Raw genomic sequence first — 15,295 nt, forward strand, 5'->3', positions numbered from 1 at the left:
CTATGTAGCCTGCAGTCACTATAAATTCGAGAACACCATCTGTTATTTTAGTACTACTTCTATAGCCTACTATAGTAAGCTATAGTTTATTCATATATTAAATCAGCTTTTTTTTTTACATTTACAGTTTACATTTTAATTTATTTTAAGTTTTAGTTTTTTTGTTATGTGCTTTTTTCATTTCCCTTAGTTTTTTTTTTAATATAGCCTATATTTCTATACAAATTTAATTTAATATCCGTGTTTACGTTTTCAGCTTAAACCCATTTATTTCTAATATTTATATTTATTTTACTTTATTTCAATTTCAATTTTTAATAGTTTAAATAGTTTTCGTTTTAGCTACAACACTTGTCTGGAATGCACAAACACAGACAAGCAAAATGATACAGTGAAAGTTCTAGCGCTAGACTAATCAGATGCAAAGACAGGAACTAGTTGTTGTATAAAATATATGTACATACATTTATATCAACATTCCAAGTCACTTGACTCTAAGGTTAAATAGGCCTACCTGTTTTTATTATTGATATTCAATCTTTGTGTCTTATTCCCACATCTCTCTCCAGTCTCATAATGTAGCTGTAATATGTCTTAGCTGTGTCTTTTGCTATTATGGAGCTCTCTAAATAATTAATTCCAATTCTATTTAAAATCTTATGAGAGCAATCTGTTCAAATGAAGTCTGAACTCCTCTCTTGCAGGAATCACTTATTTAGGATCCACAGTGGAGGTGATGCATCATCCACAGATATTACATTTTTTATTTGCTTTATGTGTTTTTCACCACCTCGGTTAGACTCTGAATCCATCATTTGCTCGTGGAGTCAATCTTTTCAGCACCTTGGAGAGTTCTCAGTGTCTGTGGCAGTACTACCTACCTCCCAAGAGGGGTCACCCTAGAGTCATCGGCGCTTAATTACTGCCTACTGTGCCTAGAAAACTACTTGAGGTCGCCTTGCAAAGGAGTGAGTGAGACAGTAATAGACATTCATGACAACCCTATGTGACTGATTTGTGCTGTGAAATTTTCTCGTTTAATACTTTATTAAGGTAGATCAATCTGTAGGCATACATGATGCAAAAATGCAGACCTCAAAGAGGCCAGATGACATTGTGAAGGCCAAACATAGTCTGGTTATAAGCCCTTCGCCTCTGCATGATGCAATACAGAGAATATGACTCCATTCGTGTGGCACAACATTAGTCACATTAGCTAGAGCAGCTCAAAGTATGGATCTTTACAGCCCATTTCCCCTTTAGTAGCTATAATTAGGGTAGTTTTGTGCAAAGTGCCTTTTTGAAGGGCAACAGAAAGGCCCCTTGAAGGGTGATTAGAAAAGCTTTTTTTTTTCTCTCCCGCAGGTTAGATATTTATGTTAAAAAGGTAATACATAATGCATGAAAGGCTAGAATGGAAAAAAGTGAAGGTGGATGTGCATCTATATCCTTAGACTATGGAGTAACTGTTTCAATAGAGTCGTTAGCAATGTCTTTTGCGCCCCATTAGAGTCTGTAATGTACAGAATCTCAGTTCCACATGAGTATAATTCACTTCATATTAGGTCTTAAAAGGGATAATAGAGTGTTTTAAGATCGCCTTGCTTTCAGAATTGTGCCCATTGAGAACTTTAATCATCCACAAGACTTGCTCCATCAGATTAAGAACCGACAGTTCATATCATTTGACTTTGAACGAGTCCTTGTCATTAAAGATACAGTTAGAGCGAAGGAGGTCGGTCATTATGATTAAATGCAGTGTGAAATCAATAGTCTCTTTCTTATTGAATGTACTGGCCTCTTCTGTTTTCGCCACTAGTGGCCGCTGTCGCCCTGTAGATAGGAACTGTGTTTTTCTATCTCAATGTTCTGGGGGACATTAATAGTGTAACATACGGCTAACGATATAGCATGTAGCATTTGCATAAACTTGGTGGAGATCTTTGGATGAGGTACACGTTTACCCTAAACATTTTGTTTGATTGCATATTTATCAGATAACGGCAGCTGTCTCATGAATTAAATAAATAGGTTTCAAATCCGCTTTAAAAATGCACCAACCTTAATTCAAAATTAATAACTGAGTTTGCTGTACTGGAAGCTCTCAAGTTTAACCACCTCATTTTACTGTAACATTAGTGATTTTGCTGCTCTCCAAACTGTACTGGCCTCATTTTTCTTTATGTTTTGGATATGGTAGTGCCTAGAAGTAGGCTATTTTATAAATTCCATGGTACATGAATATAGTAAGTAGCCTAATCATTCAGTATCAAAGTATGTAAATCAGTAACCTGATATCTGATATCAATGCGCTATGATTGCGGCATGGATACCAACTGCTATAGTTTTCCCTTGTATATTTTTAGTCACACAACCAGCTTTCTTTTATGCATGTGTTTTTAAGTCACATTACGTGTTCTTGTTTGGTTATTCTGACCTGATCACATTGTGTTATGGGCTATTTTTCCCCTATTTTGTAAGCCCTACACATAGGTAACACTTCTATTTACCTATTTTAATAAATAATAGGTGTATGTTTACAGAGTATGGTTTAGACAGTGTAGTTTTGTCAACAAAGTGTGCCTTGTCCAGTGTGTAATTTGCACTTGCTGCTCTGTATACCTTACTTTGGCACAACATTTTTTTTAACGCTGAGTCCAATGCTTACAAAACAATTTCTCACACTATCTATAAGCGTGTTTTACATTTAGCTAAACTAAAGCCTTTCAGTGATCAATGAGGGATTCCTCAGAAATGTTGTTGACAGCATCATTAACATACATCACATAAACATCACAACGATTAGCCTAATAAGACACTTCACATTTAAACATAAAGTCATAATGTTGTTATAATATAATACTGTTTTGCTGTTTGCAATAGTTACTATTTTTCATAGTGTGTTTTTTTTATTTATTTTTATGAAATTAAATCCAGTCAGGTTGACCTGAAAACATCATCATAATTATTACTTTATAATAATAGTATAGGAATTAAAAAACAAAAACAATGTCCCTATATAATTCATATATAATGACAAGTGATATTTTTGTGATATTTTGACCACTGAAATAGGAAAGGTTTACATTTTAGAAATCTGGTCCCCTTACTACATAGTAATCAATAATCCACAGTAGGGCTGCACGATGTGTCGTTTAAGCATCAATATCGCGATGTGCGAATCCACGATAGTCACATCGCAGGATGTGCGATGTAGGCTGTCGTAGTTAATCCGTGATTCATTAACCGTACGGGCCAACTGCTCCCCGGCCCTTGACGCATGTGATGCGCGGATTAATTGCACATCTTAACCATCATAGAGTGAAAGTTTATCATTTGCATGTGTTTTTAAGTCCTGTGAGTTTAACAGGGCGCATGTAAAAACGAGCAGAGCGAGAGCGAGAGAGCCCCGGCCGCGCGCGCGCTCACCTTCACCGTCTTCAAACAACACGAGCGCTGTCTTGCTCTCTCTCCCTCGCGCATATTAATCAAAATCAATTGACACGATGGTGTCAAAAAAAAAAAAAACTATCCAGTGAGGAAATGTTTTCTGTGTTGACAAATCTTGTGCGATATCCTAAACTGCTGAGATAATTACACAACGCGTGCCATAGACTACATGTCCGATTCGCGAACTAATGATTCCTTTGAACCGATTCAATTTAATGAATGGTTTTTAAACAACTGACCTGTCCAACACTGAACTCACGAGACGTCTGAATTGGTGTATAAAAAATCTGTAAAACTTTACAATAATGTTCTATTTATTAAACTATTTAACTAGTTAACATTTACTATTAGTAAACTGCACTTCTACAACATTGTTAATTTCAACATTTAGGCTATAGCCTTATTGAAATCAAAAGTTGTACAGTATGTGATAACATAGTTAATGCACTGTGAAGTAACATTACCAAACAATGAACAGCTGTATTTTTATAAACTAAGATAAACAAAGATTAATAAATACAGTAACTAAAGTATTGCTCATTGTAAGTTCATGTTAGTTATTAGATACATTAACTAATGTTAACAATTCAAACCATATCCTAAAGTTACAAACAAATCATTTACTCTAATTTAAATAATACTCTGATGTTTAAATCATTTAAAATGAGAATGTAAGTGTGCTTACCCCATTTTTGTTTGTAAGAAAAAATTTGATTAGATTTCATTTCATATCGCAATATATATCGCAGAAAAATAAAATATCGCAATGTCATTTTTTCCCAATATCGTGCAGCCCTAATCCACAGGCTAATTCATTGCAGAGAGAGTAAAGTCCAGTTCAGGCATACTACTGTAACTTCTTTGGTATTAAATATTGCGCTGTATGTTTATCCCTCATTAATCCCACTTGGTTATAGTGTGAACATTATAGATTGTATTGAATATGCATAGATCACATAATTTGTTCCGAAATACTATAGTTCTTCCATTTCATAGCAAAGCATTTAGTTCTGTGCTCATATTTCAAATATTTGCTGCTTTGTGATTAAAGTCCCTGTAAAGGCAATTCTACAAAAAAATTCTAAACACATTATAAGTGCTAGAAATGTATTGCTAAAACATGTTACAAAGACTGAGAACTGTGAAGTACTAAATTGTGGAGTTAGACCGTTAAACAGTTTTTCACCCTTGCTGTGAGCCGGATTTTTTGGGCGGGGCTAAAACGGGGGATTGATGACGCACTGCGACCCCCTGAGCTTGATTGGGCCCCTACTTGATGACGCACGGAGTCACTAAGCCTATCGCTCAATCGCGAGTTACTATCAGACAGCCTACAGTTTGCTAGCTACTATGCCCACGGCTCTGGCTATGCCTTCGTCATGTAAATGCGTATTCCCTGGATACAATCACTTAGAAAACAGATCGGTGTCCTTATTTAAATTTCCGAAAAATGATATCAAGAAGAGGTGGGTTTATCTTGTGAAGAGCTAACGTTACCTTGATGGAGAGCTGATGATCACCACCACACCCGCCTCTGTAGAGATCAGGATAGTTTACTTTCGTTGGAGACAACTGGAATTCACAGATAATCCGCTGTTACTGGTGAATGGGGCCGAACCGACTATCTCCCGCTGTCCGCTTCGGCCTTCATCCTCCCGTCGCGCCGACATGCACGAGCTGTGCGCGAGTCATATTTCCCGCGAGTGGGCGTGGTTTCAGCGCAGCCAGCGGACACGCCCCCAGCGTTTGAGAGCTGAGACTACTGCTCATTTTTTCGAGATTTTGATAGCTTATTTTATTTACTTGGCGGCTTTTTTAATCATTGAAATTGGGCTGGGTGGCTAATAACACATTTTTCGGTGGTATGACAAACTCAGAACACATACTTAATTTTGACTTTACAGGGACTTTAAGCTTTTTCTTTATTGTAGTGTTATCCAGAATACTATGGTTTGAGACACTGAAATGGCTGGCCGTATTCCTCTGGTTTTGCTGGCCTGTGGCTCCTTCAACCCTATTACCCACCAGCACATGCGTCTGTTTGAGCTGGCCAGAGACCACATGCACCAGACAGGTTGGTGCCAACTGTTCATTTACTTAAAATTGGCAATCATCTGTTATCAGGCCAAAACTGGCCTCCTTTTCACTGTCCCTCTGAGCCTGTCGCATTGAAGTGATTTATGTTGTTATAACTGCATTTTGAATAGTTTTTTGTTTAATTCTAGTCTGAAGTATGTCTAAATCAGCGATTATTTTATTTTATTATTGAATTACCTTTTATTTTTTATTTTAGTTTACTTTTTAGTTACTTGGTTATGTGCTTTTGTGTTTCCACCACAGAATAAAAAATATGGGATGAAACTGAATTGCGAGAAAAATAGTAAAACTAATATAAACTCGAAATTTGAGTTAAGAAATCAGAATTGCGAGTGAGATAAACTCATAATAGCAAGAAAGTGTCAGAATTGTGATCTGACTTTTTAACTTGCAATTTTGAGTTTATATCTCACAATTCAGACATTTTCTCACAATTGTGAGTTTATAAAGTCAAAATATATCAAAAGAAAAGAAAAAGAAGTATACAATTTTTTAACTTGCAATTGTGAACCATACCGGAAAAAAAAAAAACGTTAAAAAAAAAAACAGAATCACGAATTTAAGTCTTGGAATTCTGATTTTTTTTTTAAATAAATTTTTTTTTTTAAAATATTGCTATTTATGTTTCATAAAGTTTTCTAATTTTCATTTAATTGAACTAATATTTATATTTTGTTTTATTTCAGCTTTATTTCAATTCAGTTTTAGTTTCAATTAACGATAATAACCCTGGTCTAAATCTGTGCTTAAATACATCTTTTTTATGCAGAGGCTTTCCATTGTATAAGGCTGTAAGCAATGAGCAACAAATGCAAAGTGTGTATGTTTAATGCTCTTAGCAGTGCTTTTGCGTGAGATGACATGTGAAAATGTACTTGCATAAGCTAATACCCACAATGCAAGCAAGAATTTCAAGTTGTGTTGATTAGAATTGGAACAATTTGTTGTGTTGCACCACTAGCTTACAGTACAGACATGGTATAACTGCTCCTCTCAACAGCCTCGACATGGTGCTGCACACTGACATTTTTGCTCGTGTTTATTTACTGTACTCAGTGTACTCCAAAAACTACTTGCAGAAATAGCTTGACAAGTAGCCAAATAGCTTGCATTGCGTATTATATTACCTCAAGAGTGTCTTGAAACTTGTTTGTGGTTTATTGCCATTTTTATGAAAGATTAAAACTGACTTTTTAATTAATTGCATTGATAAATTCTGTTTTATAATGTCTTGCACATACAGCTAAATGAGAAAATGCAAAAACAATTGTAGTCTGATGAGAAATCATCTTGACTATGCAAAATGAAGGCATTACAACATTAAGCATTCAGCAACTCATTAGAGTCTGCCTGTGTATGCAAAGCTTGTGTTAATTTGTGTGCAGTGACTTTTGTAGGGCTGTTGCACTTAGAAAAGGAATCAACGTCAATTTAATAAGCCACTGATTTACATTTTAAGGCAGATGCATTAAAGGTGCAGTAAGTCATTTCTGAGAAACACTATTGATATTTGAAATCAACCCAAACAAACACATCCCTCCCTTCATTGTTCCATCCGCAAAATGCACAAACACACAATGCAAAATTGGATGTCTCAGATTAAGCGAAAAATTAAGCGACGACGACGAGCGAACAAAGGAAATATTATGTTTGAGCTACAGGAACTGTGGTACGCTTTAAATGTGACATCTGATAATGATGTATTTGACTCAATTTGGGTCAGATATGTTGCCTTTTTCTATCTCGCAGGTCTGTATCGTGTGGTGGGTGGAATTATATCTCCTGTCGGTGATGGTTATGGTAAACAGGGCCTTGTTGCTTCGAAACACCGACTTGCTATGGCAAGACTGGCCCTGCAGAGCTCTGACTGGGTTTCCGTAGATGACTGGGAGAGCCAGCAGGCGGATTGGACAGAGACTGTGGTGACCATGAGGTGAATATGTATATATATATACGTATATATGGAGAGAGAGAGAGAGAGAGAGAGAGAGATTTTAGTGAAGAAGCCTTCTTACCATGACTAATGTGAATCATTTATCCAGTCAAAAGTTTGGCAAGACGAGAAACTTTTTGAAGTCTTTTAACACAACTGGGACACTTACTGTAAAGAAACATTAACTGGTTTTGACAGATGCTGATTATACCTCCATTATCCCAGAAAATGCTCAGAGGTTTATAGCTAGAGTCATCTTTGATGATAGAAAGAGCAAGACCTTGCATGACCTTGCAACGCCAAGGTCATGGGCTCGATTCCCAGGGAAAGCAAGAACTGATAAGAATGCAAAATGTGTACCTTGAAATGCAATGCAAGTCGCTTTGGATAAAAGCATCTGCCAAATGCATTAATGTAATTGTAAATGTAGAAAAGTTGCCTTTTTTCTTTACTTCAAAATGTAAATATACTGGTGTTATTAAAGTCCCTGTAAAGTCAAAATTAAGTATGTGTTCTGAGTTTGTCATACCACCGAAAAATGTGTTATTAGCCACCCAGCCCAATTTCAATGATTAAAAAAGCCGCCAAGTAAATAAAATAAGCTATCAAAATCTCGAAAAAATGAGCAGTAGTCTCAGCTCTCAAACGCTGGGGGCGTGTCCGCTGGCTGCGCTGAAACCACGCCCACTCGCGGGAAATATGACTCGCGCACAGCTCGTGCATGTCGGCGCGACGGGAGGATGAAGGCCGAAGCGGACAGCGGGAGATAGTCGGTTCGGCCCCATTCACCAGTAACAGCGGATTATCAGTGAATTCCAGTTGTCTCCAACGAAAGTAAACTATCCTGATCTCTACAGAGGCGGGTGTGGTGGTGACCATCAGCTCTCCATCAAGGTAACGTTAGCTCTTCACAAGATAAATCCACCTCCTCTTGATATGATCATTTTTCGGAAATTTAAATAAGGACACCGATCTGTTTTCTAAGTGATTGCATCCAGGGAATACGCATTTACATGACGAAGGCATAGCCAGAGCCGTGGGCATAGTAGCTAGCAAACTGTAGGCTGTCTGATAGTAACTCGCGATTGAGCGATAGGCTTAGTGACTCCGTGCGTCATCAAGTAGGGGCCCAATCAAGCTCAGGGGGTCGCAGTGCGTCATCGAGCCCCCGTTTTAGCCCCGCCCAAAAAATCCGGCTCACAGCAAGGGTGAAAAACTGTTAAACGGTCTAACTCCACAATTTAGTACTTCACAGTTCTCAGTCTTTGTAACATGTTTTAGCAATACATTTCTAGCACTTATAATGTGTTTAGAATTTTTTTGTAGAATTGCCTTTACAGGGACTTTAATATCAAATAATATGAAGTTTATGATATGCCATACAGTAACATGATGTTGACTTTAATGAACTGATGGTGCACATTAGGACTTAAAGAGTCTTATATCTCACATATGAATTCCCAGAAGTCTAATTTATACAGTGCAATATATACAAGAATATAAAAGAATAAGACTGAAAAGCAGCTATAGAATATAGATATTCAATCTTTACTGGAATCTTACATGTTGCCGTTCTATCTTCATAATATGTTGCTTTTATATGTGAATTCACCTTGCATTACCCTCTATGAAGGAGTTTACAAACTCACTGTCATCTTTGAAACATCTGAGCTGAGCTAAAGCCAAAACTTTATAGGAGCCGAATCCTTAAATTCCCTGTGTACGATATATCAAATAGCCAGGCACTGACGTGACTCATTCCAGCTCGGCTGTCCATCATAACAGCCACAGTTTCCATTCTTCTCAGATTCTGCCACGGAAAATATGAGACACCCTGTCACCCTTTAGTATTTGGCTTCTAGTGGTTTTTATTTTGTACCCATGCCAAATTCTTGTCCCCTCTATTTACCTTGATGGGCCATTCCTCCTCTTGAAAGAAACCCTCAGATAGTAACAAGAGACTTTTTAAGGATCCCTCTGGGTACTCAAATTTTTTATGCCAATTGTTGGCTGTGCCCTTAGGTGGCTAATTAATACTCAGATGCCAGGGAGGAGGAAGGCTGCTCTTGCGCCAGGGGCCCGTGCCAGGACTTTATCTTTCTAGGTTCGTAATTTACTTCCTGGCAGAACTGGATGAAATACACAATTAGCTTATATGCCCTTGCAGTTTGACCTATGTGTTGAATTACTTGGTCGAGTTTTCGCCATTTTAAAGGACATAGTGCCATACAGGCTCTGTTCTAAAACCCAGTGAGCATTTTAAGGTACACTCCTTATGAAAAGGCTGTTGCAAAAGGTAGACGTCAACATTGCTTCTATCCTTCACATAGAAAATGCATAACAATAATCTATTTGTAGAGGAGAAAAGTCCATCTATATGTCTTCATCTAACTGTTTTCCATTCGAATGTTTGGGATCAGAAATATTTATTGTGCCCCAAATCAGCTTATTAGAATGATTTCTGAAGGATCATGTGACACTGAAGACTGGAATAATGATGCTGACAATTCAGCTTTGCCATCTATCAGTCCATACGTCTGTTCGTCCATACATCCATTCATCTACCCTATAAACACTCAAATTACTTTAAAATTTAGATGCAGAAATGCATCTTCAAATTCTTTAAAAGGCATTCGCAATTCAATTCTGAATGACGAACAACCCTGGTCGGTTCACTATAAAAGTTCTTATACCCTAAAGTCCACTATTCACTTTATACATTAAAAACTCACATGCATGTGGGCGATATATAGATTTAACAATTGTTGTTAGCTCAATAATTATCTCCTTGTAATGGTTTCACACTCCTTCGCAACACCAAAGCTCATTAAAGCCTCTTGTGAGAGATTGGAGAAGTTAAGATGCAAATCTATAGGCTCATGTAATTCAGTGAGAATGTAAAGCTTCTCCCATGTCCATAAGCTGATTACCTAAACAGTATGGCCATTCATGCTCTCTGTTGCTTATCTGCTGTTTGTTTCTAAACACAGGTACCACTATGGCCACATAGCCGCTCAGTACCACCACAGCAAGGACCCGCCCACAAATGAGCGACCAGCCTCTGGTAAGCCCCGCCCACCTCTCTGTATGTCTTCGTAAATTGCCACAGAAACCTCTCCACACAATACGGTTTCTACTAAGCCTCCTCTCTTGCCTAACAGAGCATTTTCTGTCTTTGCTAATCACTTTAGATAAGTCCGGTGCATTTAAAACAGGCCTTTGTCTTCTTTCTGGCCAGCACAAGCGCTCTTTTCAAAAGTGCTTTTATTTGGGGGTGTTGTTAGAGGTGCATGCTAATGAAGTCTAATACCCTCCACGGGATGACTGGGCTTAAGACAAGCGTGCTCGGACTATTAATGAAGCTGAGATTAATAGCCAGGACAACTTTAAAACAAGACAAGTGCCAAGAATGATAGAACACAAGCACACGAAAACCCTGTTATCTTAAAAACCTTTCATTGGATCCCTTGATTCTTTGCAAACCCTTTGTTCTGATACCCTTTATTTCATCTGTATTTTCTTTTGCTTGACAGTAGACTGAAGATAACATAAAGGAACTCCTCCTCATCCTTCTATTACAATGATAAATAAACACATCAGTTGGAATGAACCTAAAAGACGTTGAAAATCGTTGACTTTTTCAGAAAGAGATCCGTTTAATTTTACATTTCATGTTGAATTATCACAGGGATAATTTTTTATTAAAATTGCCTTCATGCAAGACCAACTTAGGCGACTCAGAGAAAGTTGGCACTTGCTGAATTAAGACATTTATGATTTTCTGGAAATATTAGTGATTGTATTAAAATGTGCACAATGCTTTTAATAACTGTGTTTTACATGAATGTATGCATTATTAGAATAAGTATGAAAAGGGTGGTATTCCCCCAGCCCCATGCAGTGCACATTCGTTTCTTTAGGTCAATGTTTAGTCACGTGGAGCAGAAATAAAGAGCTTTAGTGAGCCTGCGAGGTTCATTTCCTGCCCCCTGCCATTCATGTCTGATTAAACAAAAGCCAGCTCTCTGACACATGTTATAGAGAAAGAATTAGAGTTAAAAGCATACTATTGATTCTTTCATATGCTGTAAATATCACTGCTGAGGTCTAGCCCTAGCATTGCTGGCCATGAAATGATTTCTAATGAAGCATTGAGAAAAGAACAAGTGAGATTTCTGCCGGTTTCAAATATATAATTTTGTGCGTGGGATGCTCTGAGCCACCATAACATTTTGAAAGACTGAGAAATTCACTAAGCATTGTTTTTTGATTGTATTAGCAAATGTTACATTAAAGGAAAGATCCAAATCTGTTAACAGGCACGAAATATGTGCTGAACGCTTTTTCCACAGTGTAATTTACAGTATTCCAGAGTTCTAGGTTAGGGAGGATGCAGAAGGTTATGTTAATTTGACAGATTTTGTTGGGACTGTATAGTATCGCTCTATCACTGCAGATGCTATTATTAATAATTAAATGCTAATAATACTACTAATTGTCACCATTGACACTGCATTAAGGTGAATATTGACACTATTGTCTTTTGTAGAGCTGCTTTAAAGTCGTTTCAAAGTTGATGAATTTTTGCAACATTAACATTTGTTATTTTTCTGTTTATTACTGTGAAGCTGCAATGAAACAATCTCCATTGTAAAGCGCTGTGTAAATACATTTGGCTTGACTTGACTATTTTAGTATTTATTAGGATTTTGAATTGGCTTTTATTTTAGTATTTTCAGTTTTCTTTTTTAGTAAGGTTTTTATATGCGTTTGTCATTTTTATTCGTTTTTGTCTTTTTTTTATATTAATAATAAGAGTTGAATGCCTTTTATTGTTTAGTATATATATATATTATTAATATATAATATTTCTGTATAGCTTTAATACATTTTTCATTTTACGTTTTTCAACTAATATTTAAATTTTATTTATTTTTTCGGCTTTATTTCAATTATCAAAAATTATTTTTGAATAGTTTTAGTTTAAAAAAAAGTACAGGTCTTGAAAGACACGAGGGTGAATAAATTATGACACTGAAATTGAAATTTTAAAGATGTGAATGAGCAATCACATTTATATTGTTCAGAAGCACTTGCTTCCTTTTATTACAGACTCATTAAAAAAAGGTGCTGCGAGCAATTTTGTATGGATTGGAACTCCGAAAATATCTCTTAGATATCACTGATTTAGGTCTTCTAAATTATCGTGTCAGTCTCTGTGACAGCCTTAGGCTCTGCACACTGCCATCGTTCAAGTTAAGCACCATATTCAGCTTCATAAGCAGTTGTCAGTTTTCTAACGCTCCTTTTGACAACTTTGACAGTATTATGATGAGGTGCTGCTGTTGCCCTTCTGCTGCATTTTTTGATAACAGTTGAATGGTTCCAAAACAGGAAGCATTACTTATCACCTTTTGAATGCACTGAAAAGATGAAAATGACAATAATATACAATCAGTAATGTGATCGATTTCCCCCCCCTACAGATATCCCACAGTTGAAGCTGCTTTGTGGAGCTGATTTCATGGACACGTTTAAGGTGCCTGGTTTGTGGATGGACGATCATGTTGAGGAGGTGGTGGGCCGCTTCGGACTGGTCTGCGTGAGCCGTGGTAGCCTGCAGCCAGAGCGGGCTATACATGAGTCCGACTTGTTGTCCAGGCACCGGCAGAGCATTTTCCTGGTTCGGGAGTGGATACACAATGAGATCAGTGCTACAGAGATCCGACGAGCCCTACGTAGAGGCCACAGTGTTAAATATCTTTTACCAGACTCTGTCATTGATTACATAAGAGAGCACAACCTTTATACCCAAGACAGTGAGATGAAGAACAAAGACGTTAAACTACGACCTCTTGCCATGCAAGCAATACAAGACTGATGTAGGCTTTCGGGAATTCAGAGCCTGAGGTGGTCTAAAGGCCAATTCACACTGAATCGACAAATGACAACCAATGGCTACAGACACTTACCAGACAGCAACATAGTGTCGGCCCAGATGCGGCCCACATCTGGTACACGTGGATTCCACAAGGCCCAGATGTGGGCCGGATCTGGGCCGACACTGTGTTACTGTCTGGGTTTGTCGGGTTTTACCGGATCAGTGTGTTACCTCTCGACATCTGTTGCCATTGGTTGGTGCTTGTTTTTGCCAATTGAACATGTTCAATCCACATCTGTCGGTGCAGTGTGAATTGGCCTTTAAGGTGCGGTCACATGTACCATTGTTCAAAGAATTTTCTCGCGCAAAATCCAGTCGGAATCTACGCAATCGGGAATATTGCGTCAGGGGCGAAAGATTTCTGCACACGGATTTCTCATTTAGTTCAAGTTGGTAACATGAATTTGCAACGTTGACCAACAGAAAACTGACTTCTCTTCTCTGCTACACCAGTAATGGACGGAGGACCTTTTTTTCCCCCATCGGAATTTCGTTTAAAAGGTGCGATCACATTAGCTGAATTTCAGTGTAGAGATGTATGAAGCACAGCACATACAGAAGTCACTTTCAAACCAAGTGTCTTTATGTTGGTCAGCGCGGCGAATCCGTATGAGCATCAAAATCTACGCGGGGAACTTTTTCGCCCTCACGCGAAACTCCCGATCACGTGGATTCTTTTTAGGATCTGTGCGATTCCGATTTGAATTCGCCCCGCAAAATTTCGGCCAGCAACTTTAAATGTGACCACCAGTCACAAAAAAATAGCAAAATGTGTTTCAAAAGATTACAATTCCCTCTTGCCTGTGAAAGCAGCTTTAGAGGAGTTTCATATTTTGTCTTGTATAATGTGAGCGTTATCCATGACCATGGTTTCCTAGTGTAATGTGTGGAGAGGGATTTAGAAATTTATCCTCTCTCTGCAGGAGTTAGATTTGCCAGATCACTGCAGAGCTGTAGGTCCATGTTCAGCAGGTCTGAGATTTGTTGACTTTTGCTGAATGTCACGAGGAAGATAAATAACAGAGCCTTTACACTTTGGAGAGCAAACATTGCTTCTTCCATTTCCATTTGCACAGAGAACGTCATTCATGTTGTCAGGTCCCTAAAGACGTTTCATCAAGCTTTGTCGGTGGGGGGGGGGGGGGGAGAGTTTCTGACAAAATAAAATAGAAGAATATGGTTTGGGATATTTGAAGTGATGTCTATCTAAATAATTTCTTTTTGCCCTTGTATCACCAACAGTGTGTTCTGGCTCAAACCGTAGCTTTAGTAGCTAGCAACAAGGGTGTTTTTTGCTATGTTGAAGCCCTCCTGCTGACAGTCTTTGAGTGTGGAGTTTGTGTTTTAAAAGAATGCCTTTGTTCATGCTGTCTCAAAAGAAAAGCTGGAGGAATTAATTCAACAGGAGCAGTTCCTCTCTTCTAGATGGCCCCTGCTTTGCATAGAAGATGCTAAGCATCAGGCAGATGAAAGGAGTGACAATTGAGTTCAATATTTTATCAAGCACAAAACATTATTTTCTTAAATTTGACGAACAAATAAGACATATGTATAAACACAATCTATGGAATAAAAAGTTAATCGCCTGTGACTATAAAAGATTTCAAAAAGACAGCTGTTTTTGTTTATTAAAAAACATGTTCAGTGTTATGAGTAAAGAGTTTTGTTTTTTTGTTTTTAGTATCAGTAGCATCATGTTGCCAAATTATATCAGGTACATGGTCACAATGGAACAGATGATAATCATTTAGGTAACATTTTGAGAATTGTGAAACAAAACAGTTAAGTTGCAAACATGTAACGTACAAAAAGCATTGTTTTGGCTAACAAAACTTACTTAATGTATTGATAATTCATATTAATTAACAAATAAT

At 37.6% G+C, this 15,295-nt stretch overlaps 1 protein-coding gene across 2 annotated transcripts; it reads left to right on the plus strand.

The window, feature by feature from the left end:
• The first annotated feature begins 1,884 nt into the window (after positions 1–1,884).
• Positions 1,885–15,074, plus strand: nmnat3 (nicotinamide nucleotide adenylyltransferase 3). Of its 2 annotated transcripts, XM_084410251.1 has the most exons (6): positions 1,885–1,952; positions 5,382–5,524; positions 7,297–7,480; positions 10,471–10,544; positions 12,967–13,390; positions 13,669–15,074. In XM_084410251.1, the coding sequence occupies exons 2-5, from the start codon at positions 5,416–5,418 to the stop codon at positions 13,359–13,361; spliced, it is 762 nt and encodes a 253-aa protein (XP_084266377.1). In that variant the 5' UTR covers positions 1,885–1,952; positions 5,382–5,415; the 3' UTR covers positions 13,362–13,390; positions 13,669–15,074. The 2 variants fall into 2 exon arrangements, with proteins under 2 accessions (XP_084266377.1, XP_084266376.1); XM_084410250.1 differs by having other exon boundaries at positions 1,890–1,952; positions 12,967–15,071.
• The last annotated feature ends 221 nt before the right edge of the window (positions 15,075–15,295 follow it).

Source organism: Rutilus rutilus (genome assembly GCF_951802725.1).
Source record: "Rutilus rutilus genome assembly, chromosome: 6".
Classification (NCBI taxonomy): domain Eukaryota; kingdom Metazoa; phylum Chordata; class Actinopteri; order Cypriniformes; family Leuciscidae; genus Rutilus; species Rutilus rutilus.